Source organism: Contarinia nasturtii, unplaced genomic scaffold, assembly GCF_009176525.2.
Source record: "Contarinia nasturtii isolate CC-2019 unplaced genomic scaffold, AAFC_CNas_1.1 Cnas_scaffold_129, whole genome shotgun sequence".
NCBI lineage: Eukaryota > Metazoa > Arthropoda > Insecta > Diptera > Cecidomyiidae > Contarinia > Contarinia nasturtii.
In genome coordinates this window covers 6,185,565-6,197,231 of record NW_022197486.1, presented here as the reverse complement: position 1 = coordinate 6,197,231, position 11,667 = coordinate 6,185,565, and the positions used below count along the sequence as shown (strand labels likewise).

The 11,667-nt window shown below is 34.4% G+C and overlaps 2 protein-coding genes across 7 annotated transcripts in view; one reads left to right on the top strand and one right to left on the bottom strand.

Annotated features, from left to right (window-relative positions):
* The window catches only part of LOC116340584 (cell wall protein DAN4-like), a 77,686-nt gene that overhangs the window by 62,599 nt on the left and 3,420 nt on the right, over positions 1–11,667 (top strand). For 3 of the 6 annotated variants that reach the window (XM_031767168.1, XM_031767160.1, XM_031767191.1), the window contains one exon: positions 11,084–11,398. The gene's annotated coding sequence lies outside the window, so the exon portion shown is untranslated. Of the gene's footprint in view, positions 1–9,154; positions 9,328–10,877; positions 10,941–11,083; positions 11,399–11,667 lie in introns of those variants that run through there. The other 3 variants (XM_031767176.1, XM_031767183.1, XM_031767199.1) reach the window with 3 other exon arrangements.
* Positions 3,452–6,175, bottom strand: LOC116340620. The gene is made up of 8 exons (XM_031767209.1): positions 5,753–6,175; positions 5,561–5,655; positions 4,725–5,291; positions 4,457–4,601; positions 4,113–4,340; positions 3,940–4,044; positions 3,814–3,857; positions 3,452–3,716 (listed from the first exon to the last, which is right to left on the bottom strand). The coding sequence occupies exons 1-8, from the start codon at positions 5,942–5,944 to the stop codon at positions 3,581–3,583; spliced, it is 1,512 nt and encodes a 503-aa protein (XP_031623069.1). The 5' UTR covers positions 5,945–6,175; the 3' UTR covers positions 3,452–3,580.

Here is an 11,667-nt window from a genome sequence, read left to right as displayed (position 1 = left end):
TATCACTTTGTTTTAAAAAAAACTATTTCGATACTTTATGAAAACCCTATTTGCACAATAAATTGAAAACTGGATTGAAAATGAATCGATTCACGTTCTTAGACAATTCTGGGAAGATTAATTTGAAAAAACGACCATGTATATGTACGTGGCAAATGTTTTATTAAATGAAAAACAAAAGCTTGCATAAACATCTGTATCACAATAAATAAATAATAATTCTGTAATATGCGTAATATATTTATTTATTCTTCTTATTTTAAGTTCACATTGTCACACAAGGTTATTCTTTTTACACTCAAAGTATTTTTGTTCCAACTTTCGTGTAACGCTCAGTTATTGGCCAAAATACACTTACTTGAACTTTGATATCAACTATTCTTTCGGAAAGTGTCTTTTCTATCAACAGTATGCTTTTCGATTGTATTATTGGGTGTAGGCATTAATTTCCGGAATCTGACATCAGATGTCACCACTTGCTCTTGCGTTGTAAAAGATCAATGACATGTATGTCGTTTGAAAGACCTATTCAAATGCTGTCAAAATCAGTCAAGAGTGTTTCATTTGTTTGTGCGCATCATATTTTTTTTCAACGATGGAAAATTTTGAAAGTTGGAGAAAGAAACAGCATTTGCGAGAAGTTTTGTTAAGCTATTTCTTTGCAAAGAAAACTGCAGCTGAAAGTCGTGGTTTACTTGTGAAATTGTATGGCAAACATGCTCTTTCAAAAACACAATGTTACGTGTGGTTTCAACGATTTGAAAGTGGTGATTTTGATGTTCAAGACAAAGATCGCCCAGGTCAGCCAAAAAAGTTAGAAGATGAAGATTTGCAAGCATTATTGGATGAAAACTCGGCCCGAACCCAAAAAGAACTCGCAATGGAGTTAAATGTCGACCAAAAAACCATTTCAAGACGTTTGCATGCAATGGGAAAGATTCGAAAGTTGGGAAAATGGGTACCACATCAACTGACTGAAAATCAGCTCCAAGCACGAATCACAGCATGCAAAAAACATCTTAAAGAACACAAAAAACATAGTTTTTGAGTCGAATTGTCACGGGCGATGAAAAGTGGGTCTATTACGACAACCCCAAACGTAAAGCAGCGTATGTTGATCCAGGCCAACCAGGACCTTCGCAGCCAAAACGAGATATTCATTGCCAGAAGGTTATGTTGTGCATATGGTGGGATCAGAAAGGTATCGTGTATTATGAGCTGCTAAAACAAGGTGAAACGGTTACAGCTGAACGCTATCGACAACAATTGAACAAATTGGCGCATGCATTGAACGAAAAACGGCCGTTGGTAGCGAGAAAACACCATCGAGTTTTGTTTCACGACGACAATGCTAAGCCACATCGAGCACACATCGTCAAACAAAAGATAGAGGCGTTCGGTTGGGATCGGCTTGATCACCCCCCGTACTCTCCAGACCTTGCTCCTTCTGATTACCACTTGTTCCGATCGATGCAAATGGGCTTGTCCGAGATATCGTTTCGAAATGCTGAAGGAGTGCGAAAATGGATCGATGACTGGATAGCTTCAAAAGATGAGGAATTCTTCCGACGCGGAATCGACAAGCTACCAAGAAGATAGGCGGAAGTCATAGCTAACGATGGGCAATACATTGGTTAATGTACTCATTCTAATTATTATTAAATGAATGTTTCTTTGAACCAAAAAAATTCCGGAAATTAATGCCTACACCCAATACACACCATCATTGAATTGATTAAGCATGTGAGAAGCTATTGATTCTTTATTTTCTCGCTAAATTGATTATAAATACAATTAAAACCGGCTGCCAAAAATGTGCACACCGAATTTATGTCAACATCAATTGATCGGTTCCAGTGAAGTATGCGTGCGTGCGAGTGTAAGTAAACAGAGATTGTATTGAAGAAAAGAAAACGGAATTGAGAAAGCAAATGAAAGAGAAAGCCATATCGGATTTTGATACACATTTACCGAAAATAAAGCGAGCCAAGTAATTATTAATTTAATTTTTTTGTGATTTGGTCACATTTTCCAAAGAACACTTATAACGTAACGGATCACATACAAAACGCACTTACCCGACACACAGAGACGCAAATCCATGTGTTTTATAACAGCTACATATGTACGATTCATTCAATATGAAATTCAAATTAATAACAGTAGTAACGGTATGTAAAAAGAGGCACACGGAAATGCCGACGAGATGATAAAATTGTTGAGAAATAGCAGCGCGAAACGAAACCAAAGAGAAGAAAAAAACACCACACAAATATTCAGATGAAATAAAAGAAAAAACAAGCGACAGAATAAGAAAACAAAAACAAACAGACTCTTGAGCGCATTTTAAATTGAATTACATTGGATTGAAGAAATTTTGTTAAAAAGAAGACAGAAAAAACAACACTACCAAATCGGATTGGCTCTGGCTTGGCCCAAAGTATATAAGTATGAAAAATAAAATAAAATGAATTGAAGCACTTGCAAACGCAATCCGATTACATACGATTATGATTGGAAACAAACTGTAAAACCACTTGAACTCACTCTTTATCTCTCTATTCAAAAATATTTATATTTAATATGTTTCTCATCGATTCGTCTTTTGCAACCATTTCAGTTGCGCTCAAGAATAACGTCCTTTCTTCCATTTAATGCAGCAACCATTTGAAAATTCTCTTCCTATCCCCCCTCTCACTCGCTGCCGATCCAAATAGTAAATATAAATTAATTTAAAACGAAAATCGAACGAGAGTGCATCTTTTGCATGATTATATATTATTTGCAAGGAGAGAGACCGCAATTCGATAATGAATCCAAAAGGAAACAAATTCGAAACACAAGTGCTGATGTCACATGCTTCTTAATTGACCGAGAGTTTGTCTTCTTTTTTATTTTTATATTTCGTATTCAGCTTCTTCTTTTTCATTTTTATCGGCCGTTTTATCGCTGTAAGTGAGGTCAACGGGTTTCATTTTTCCTTTCATTGAACATTGTGCGCGTTTTTTTGAAGTCACTTGCGTTATTATTGTTTCAATCCGATTATAGCTACTTTGTGAGTTTGTTCAACTGGCCGCCCGACACACACACCATCTCACATCAAATTTCGACAGACACATAAATGTTATTCGTTGTCTCTCTCTCCCGCTGTCTGCGTTACCCTCACTCCAATTCGCCCTACATAAAATTCCACAAACACATCGCAAACAAGTTCAATGATTTTTACATCGAAATGATCATGAAATTCGGAAGCTGCTGTAGGAAAAAAAACAATTACGCATCATCATTTAAAAATACGAATATCCATTTTATGAATTTTTAGATAATCAAATCATTTTAATATGATTCATAATAGTACAGAAATAAAGATGTTCGTTCTTCTTCACGCGAACATATTTAATTGACATCCGTCAATGTTTCACAAATCGTTTGTTTAATTAATGAAGCTAAATTTAACTTGTCTGTAATACTTAAATTTCTATTTTTAATTCAAATCGATTGATCAGTTAATATTGTAAATAGATAGGAGAGAAAAAAGTCATTATCAAAATGTCGTTGTCAAAGTTCTCCACTGAGCTAGCTACTCAATTGTCTCGTAGCCATACATTTCTGGAATGAGTATCGAATCTTCATATTCCAAATAATCAAAACCATTGTCCAGCATCTGTTTCATTCGCTCCCTCGATGGATATTTACCACTTTCCAACTTATCGAATCTGTAAATGGTCAGATTTTATTTTTAATTTTAGCAATGTTTGAACAGTTTCTTAAACAGTTTTTTAAATTGTTTGTATTGCGTGTCTCGTTACTTACGATGGGTACACTTCGTTATAATGACGCTTTTGAAAATCGAATAACTGCAAAATGAATAAGATTAAATTGAAATCGACATTATTTGGCGAAATACATTTTTTTGGGCACACATTGAATAAAACTCACCAATTTGTTGGTCGGATATGCCAAATTATTATCAATCATGAATTCGCTGATGCTTACATCAATTTTTCCTCTGGTGTCAAACATATCGAAGTAGAGGGTCTTTTCCTAAAAACAATTTCAAAAAAGAAAAATTGAATGTATTGGAAATGAAAATGGAAATGATAAAATCTTACCGGGACGTTGACATTGGTCAATTTAACCAAAACTGCCGTGTCTTTAAAATCATTCATTCGTCGTTCAAATACGTTCATTGCTTCAAATGTCCAAATTCCATCGTTTGGTTTACAACGATCCAAACATCCGCGATGCGCATAAATTGGACTTTTTGAGAATCGTTTGTTCAAAAATCGTACATTTTTTTTCTCTACTTCGTCAATCGTACCATAATCAACGTAAAATACCTGCATTTCAACCCGTTGAACAAAAAAAAAAAAACAGAATAAAAATTGAATCAAATGGAAACCAATCAAGCAATATAAATGCATTGAATGACTTGTGTATGCCATAAGTAACTAACCACCAGTGATTCATCCAAAACTTCAACGATTTCCGCACGATGCCATTGTGAATCAAACAATGCAGCACACACACGGCCCATCATAAGCTGTTGTTCGGGTATTGGACGCTTGGCAATCATACTCTCATCAGAATTATAGAAATAACTGTAAAAAAGGTTTTAATTTAAAATAATCATCAATCAATTAACTAGAGTTAAAATTGGCAGCGAATTTTGGCGAAAGTAAAATCGATAATATAATATATTGGTATACACAATATACACATACTCCATGCCACTCATGAGCGTATCAATCTGTTCGACGTCTTCTTTTAGGTGAAACCAGAATCGATATGGACTGTGAATTTGTGTCAAATAAACTCGGAATGATGTACCAGTTGTAAAACATTTATCGAATTTAATTGTCGGCAAACCATCAAATTCAATGTGTTGCTCCTCGAATTGTAACATTTCAAAGTCAACTTTTAGTTCAAAGCTGCTATCATCTTTGTCCGGATCATTGTCGTCGTTCACTTGTTGGGTGTCGACCGTGTTCACACTGGTTCTATCATAACCATTGTTCATCTGTTCGTTGTGATTTGTTTTTGATATCGATTGTACACGGCCATTGACAGAGTCTGTATGACGTTTGCTTTCAACACCATTTGTTTGTGGTGTATCAATAGAATTTGCATACTTGTAATAATTATTGTTATACGGCACGTTATTGTTGATTCGCATTGAGTTGGTGTTCACCATGATTTTCGGCGTTTCTTTGCGTGAAGACGAGCGATCCGGATCTTTATGACGAAAATCAGTTTTCAGTGGTGCACGACCGATGTTGCCACGAGCACATCTGACAAAAATGAAAATCGATAATACCATTAAAACGAACAAACAAATAAATTGTTTGCTAATCGATTTGATAACTACGTCATTTGCATTGAGAAAGAGAGCGAATACCAACGTATTCTCGCTCATTCGAAAATTGTCAATTTATACTCAATACACACACAATTTCATAAATGCAAATACGCAGACATATTAGGCAATTTCACACAATTATATTTAATTCAATCAATAAATGAAATTTAATGACAACGATAACGAAAAAAAAATGTTTACCGTTTAGTCGAATGCTGCCCGGCAACCAAATCTTGAATATGTCGTGATTTATCAGTATGAACGGGAAACACCAATATCTGACCATGACGTACTCCCTATTTCGATTGACAGTATGTGTAAATTGAAAACATTTTTTGAGTATGTTTTTTCTTTCTTCTTCTCATTCAATGAGAATGGATAAACAGTACTTACCGTGTAAACCGTGTCATCCAATGAGTTGAGCACATCAATTGTGTCGTGATAATTGAATAAAGGAATATTTTTACCTTCGCTCTCTTTGTAAATTTTCTCAAGTAAACGGATTGGAACGCCATTTCGTTTCAGTGATAATATTATTGCGCGCACAACTTTCTTCAGTTCTTCTATTTCTTTGTTATTTTCCATCGTTTGTTCTTGATCGGATTTAATTCGGAAATCGGCCGAAAAATTAAATTGAAATAATTTACTTGACACGCAGAAAAAGGCACCAAAAATGCGTTGCTCGAATAAAATGAAGCGTCTAACGTCTGTGTTGTGCTGTCAAAAGTGTTTATAATCACATGGCTTCATCAAGTGTGACAAATGCTCTCTAGCTGAACACAACAGTAGCACAGATTCACAGTCAAAATGTTGTTGGTGCTTGTCAGGCTTACATTCTAATTTCAAGTCAACACAATACACATACAATACAATCACACGGATGCAAGCATTTTGTATACACAATGTGATTAAAAAGAGAAACCCAAATTGGAACGAGATATTGTTCACGAAAATTTGTTAATCACATTCGCTGTTTTGTTCTATTTTATGCAATTCTGTTTATTTATCCCTTTCACTCGCATTTGGTTTGAATCGTGAGAAGACATACACACAACTGAAACTGTATCGAATGACAGACAAATTTGCACAAACACACCGACCACACACACTAGTTGACAAACACTGTAGTTGCACAGAATCTGTAAATGCTTTGCAAGCAAAATGTGTTTTCTCACTCTCTCTTTCTCTCTGCCATCTATTTCTCACTTTCGCTTCGTAAACAATTCACTTTGCATCGTATTTCCGAGAATTAAGAAATAAAATGAAATATTTTTTCTGGGCGACACTCATGTAAGACGGATAAAATTGAAATGTTCCTTTATCAGATTTTTAAATTGAAGCATAATTTTGTCAAAGTTTCATAAAATATACAGGATTTTCGTGTTTGGTTCAACATTTTGAATCGATGATATTGATGGTTTTCTTATGAATTCACCGATGCAAAGACAAATTGAATTGATTTTGTTTTTGTCTAAGCAAATAAGTAATAAATTTACCACATCTACATATCATCAATATATATATTCGTCATCATTGAAGTGATTGTATATGTGAATGTCTATCATGGTTTTTCCATTGAAATGGAATTAAATCAAATCGAAAATTCATTTCAAACTTCGATCAATTTTCAGAGCTGAGAACTTCGATCAAATGTGATTTTGATTGAGTCGAATTTAGATGAAGAAATATGCGCACCGTACACACACATACACAAAGTTTTAATGATAAAATAATTAAATTTCATTTTGTCATTTAATCGAATTGATTTGATGGCTTTTTTGAACTGAAGTGTTTGTTTCGTTTGCCGTTGTGTTAAGTGCAAAATATCATTTCTGTGTTGTGTAGAAATTTCGACCGGTTTTTTTTTCATCGTATTTCTACTTTTAATGCATTCATTGTGAACAGTCGCCATCATCAACGACAGATATAAGATGTGTGCGTACAAATTAAACTGAAATTTCAAAATAGGAATTTAACAAGAAGGTTGAATGGTTATTGCCTTGGTGTATTGACTGATGACCGTACCGACCATAAATTCTACACGCATACAATCTCGATTTTCCGGATTTTCATCGGGACAATTGGCATTCGCAAAAAAAAAAAATTATGTTTATTATGCTTTGCTGTCTGCCAATTCACAATCACAATACATTGTTTTATTTGATTTTGGGATTTAAGACGAGAGATATTTGTTATATTGTATACAATTTCATGGAAATAATGAAACTTGATGTAAATTTTCGATTTGAGTTGTCATCTGTGTCGCCATCGTCGTGGCATCCATAAGATAAGCAGTCAAATAATTTTGCTCCGTTCCACAGACAAAACATACGGATCTGGTTTTAGTGGCAATTTGGTATAGGTACTTTGGCCAATATACAACTAATCTACAACAATGTTGGTTAATTTACCACTCAATATGCATTGCATCTTTACACATTTGGCTGGCCACACCGAAAGTAATGCAAATTATCAGCAATTTAGATTATTTGAATTTCGATGGAATAATATATGTATACATGTACTGTGAATCGACTTGGGATTACCATTTTATGAGTTGATTGGCTTTATGCTCGCATTTTTGGTCGACTGCTGCTCGTCTTTTGAAGAGATACAGACGAAAATAAAATGAGATGGAGAGTGAAGGGAGCGGGGAACGGATGAGATCTGAATCAAACAATTTTCGTAACACACAATATCTCGCTTTCGAAATGATCGAATTGAGAAACTGACCTAGCCCAATCTTGGTAGATTGCTTTCGATATTATTTGCTTTTGGCATGCAAAATTGTGCAAAGAGAAAATATATATACTTTACAAATGAATATGATATCCATATGAGATGCATGTAATCAGTTTTTATAATCGAGCATTTTGTTTGGATGCAAAATATACAAAATTGAGTATGGTCGGCAAAATGCGTTTCAATTTAATAGAAGTGGTGTGCAAAGTTCAACATTGAATTCAAAGGAACCGTATTTACCAATTTACTAACAATGGACTTTTTTTGTGGGTATTTGAACCCTTTTCACCTTTTTCCATACTTACTTTTTTAACACTTTTTCTTCAAATCAGCTGCTCCTTAACTACAGATGTCGAGAATAAAAGAGAGCGAGCGAGCAAGCGATCGAAAGAGAGAGAGAAAGGGAGACAAAAACAAATGATGTTTTTGGATCTTTCTCTTTTTTTCTGCAACCATCAACAATTAACAATTAATATGAATGGGTGGAAGGTTGTGCTTAAAAAATCGTCTATACATAGTCTAACTTCAGTAAATACATTTGTTTGAAAATGCAATGTGGATTGTGCATCAAATTTCGAAAGTTCAATTGTTTAACTTTTACCATGCGAAATGACATGATGCGATAACTACTGTTGCGAATTTCAATTGATGTAAAGTGCTCTGTAAATTTAATTCCACATTGATATGATGTTTTAAAATGTGGTCGATGTGTACGTGAATTGTTTGATTTGTGAGTGTGTGCGTGTGCGTGTGCGTGCGGGCGCACTTGCTGACGATAGTCATACTAATATAATAAAGTGATTGCCACTGGCAAATTGTTGATAATGGTCTAACGGTAAAATGTGACAAATGGCATGAGTCAAACAGAAATAGACGAGATAGAAAGATAAAGCGAGAGAGACAGAGAGAGAGAGAGAGAGAGAGAGAGAGAGAAGGATAGAGATGGTCGAACAAAAAAAATATCGAATAGTGTCTATTTCGGAGACCAAATGTTTGACACATGCACATAAATCAAGAATAGAGTAACCACTCATACTGAATGCGTGCATTCGGTCAGTTTTAATTCCAACGTTGGCACATGAACAACCATGGTCTTGTGATAAATAACAACGTTCAACTTTTTGTTTTATTTTTATTTTTAATTTCATCAAGTTAAATCCGTATAGTTCATTGAATTTTAGTCGGAGCAAACTAGTTGTATTGCTGTTTTTGTTAAATTCCATTTAGTACGTGCATCAAGTAAACGTTACACAATTTCTTCAAATTTAACATTTTTATTTTGTTCATGGGTGGAGACTTTTTCACATTGCGTACACCGGAATCATTCAAACAAATATTTGCATATACGAAGATTATGTGTCACTTTTATCGGAAAATGCAAACAACACGTGACAACACGCGTTAAACTCGAGCATCGTGTGAAATAAAACCGACGTGTAAAGATTTGTTTCTCTCTCTTTCTCTCTCTTCTTCTTTGAATCTAGAGAAAAATGAGTATAGTGCATTCGGTTTGCTGGCAGCGACAAAGTTTATTACATATCAAAAATGACAATCATAATAAGAAATGTAGAGCGACAATGCGCGGATCTTCGCACTGATGTTGCGGAAATCGAATATGCTGTGTGCAGACAAACAAAATAAAATTAAAAAAAAAAAAAATGTTATATTCCGACAGCGTATAAATTGTATGCATTTTTGTCGTGCATCTCGCCATGCTTAAAAAGAGCAAGCACACACACACACACACACACGTATGTAGCCATTGTTTGTTGGTGTTTATGCATATAGAGAAGCAACAGCAATGCAATAAATATTTCGTGCGTGATAGAAAATATTTAAAATGCCGAAATTTCATGGGATTTGAATAAATGTGGATTTGTTATCAGCGACGATGAATTAAAATGAATTCACATGGTTGGAATTTGTTGAACGAACGAATCAACAACAAAACAACTGAATGGGAAAATGACGCCAAAATCAAATAAAATTACAAAACATCAAACCCACCTCTCTTACATTTGATTATTTGAATTTATTCGGTAAAATCAATTTCAATTGACAGCCACCCATCGTGCAATCAAATCAGTTTGCTGATGAAAAAGGATGAAGAGAGAGAGAGAGATAGAAATTCGAAATAGAAATGCAAAGCGCAACCATGATTATTTTGAACAATGAACACCGAATCTATTTTATATATATAAACGTGTGTGTTCAAAGTCAAATGAGACACACACATGCATGCAAACATTTTCAAATGGTTTTCAAAATTTGCATGTCAATATTGTCGACAGTTACCGGCAATCTAACGCATTTCCGAATTTAAACGCCACATCCATTGCATTTACAGCATTTTTCGGGCGTGTTTTTTTTCGTTCGCACTCTCTCTCTCTCTCTCTTTCTCTGATGAATCTGTCTTTTTTTCGATTAAAATAACCACACAAATGTAGTTGCTGTTCGTATCCGGGCCACTTCATTTGACGACGCACAAACTGTAATTGCTAATCATTTTGCAATGTTTCGGAATACAGCCGACAATATGTTTTCATGTACATGGTTTACTGCTGCAACCCGAGCTATTCACAGCTGCTTTTTGTTTATGCATTCTATATGTATATCTATTTATTTTTGTGTCTGGGTCTCCCGTTCTCTTTATTTCTCTCTGTCTGTTTAATTTACAAATTCCGTCAGCAAAATTCTATTTGCATAGAGACACACTGTTATGTATGCTGACGCCAGCTCAATACACAACAAAATCGCTCGCATTCATTTCCTCATTTTCAATGATGCATTTTATTTTCTATACAGTGTGTGAATATAGAGAGAAGGGGGAAGAGAGTGAGTGCGTGAGTTTTGGATGTTATAAAAAAAGAGTTCAGTGCAAATCAAAGCATTCAAAAAAACATATTCTTTTATTAAATGCAAAATGTACAATCAAAATGTTATCCAATAAACTAATTTGATGATTTTAAATTCTATTTGCAGATCGATTTGCCGTGTAATCACTTATGTGACCTTTTTCCTGAGTAAAATTCAACAATTCAACAAACCGTGACTCATTTTATTTACACGAATTGAACGAGAGAAAATAAGACGACGACAAAAAAAAAACACTTGAAAAAAGGGGGAAAAGGACGGAAAGGAAGGAAGATCGTACAAATATTTCATCTTTATTGTCTTATTACATCATCCTTGAGTCATAAACCACAAACGCACCGAAGAAACAAAACAAATATGACGAATTTCAAGGTTTTGTATTAGCCTTTTCATCGGACATTGAAAAACGGAAAAATTATGAAGGTAATAGAAAAATTTCGATTTTGGTCACATCCACTCAAACACAAAGATCTTTCACATTTACGCAAAACGATAATGATTCGGTTTACTCTATCTTTATTGAACTGAGAATTTTATTATCGAATTTGTTGTTTTTTCCTTGTTTAAACAAGATGTGTTTTATTATTTCTTCCGTTTTTGTTTTGTTTATATTTGGTTTCTTTTATCTTAATTGAAATACGTTTTGTTTTTCTGTCTGAAATAAAAATAACTATGTTTTGTTCTTTCTCTTT

Bases quoted from the DNA above. Each gene is read 5' to 3' on its own strand.
- LOC116340620 (XM_031767209.1), bottom strand. From the start codon at position 5,944: ATGGAAAATAACAAAGAAATAGAAGAACTGAAGAAAGTTGTGCGCGCA. The intron at 5,292-5,560 runs GTAAACATTTTT...CATTTTTGTCAG, and splicing joins GGGCAGCATTCGACTAAACG to ATGTGCTCGTGGCAACATCG. The intron at 4,341-4,456 runs GTTAGTTACTTA...GTTGAAATGCAG, and splicing joins TTTTGGATGAATCACTGGTG to GTATTTTACGTTGATTATGG.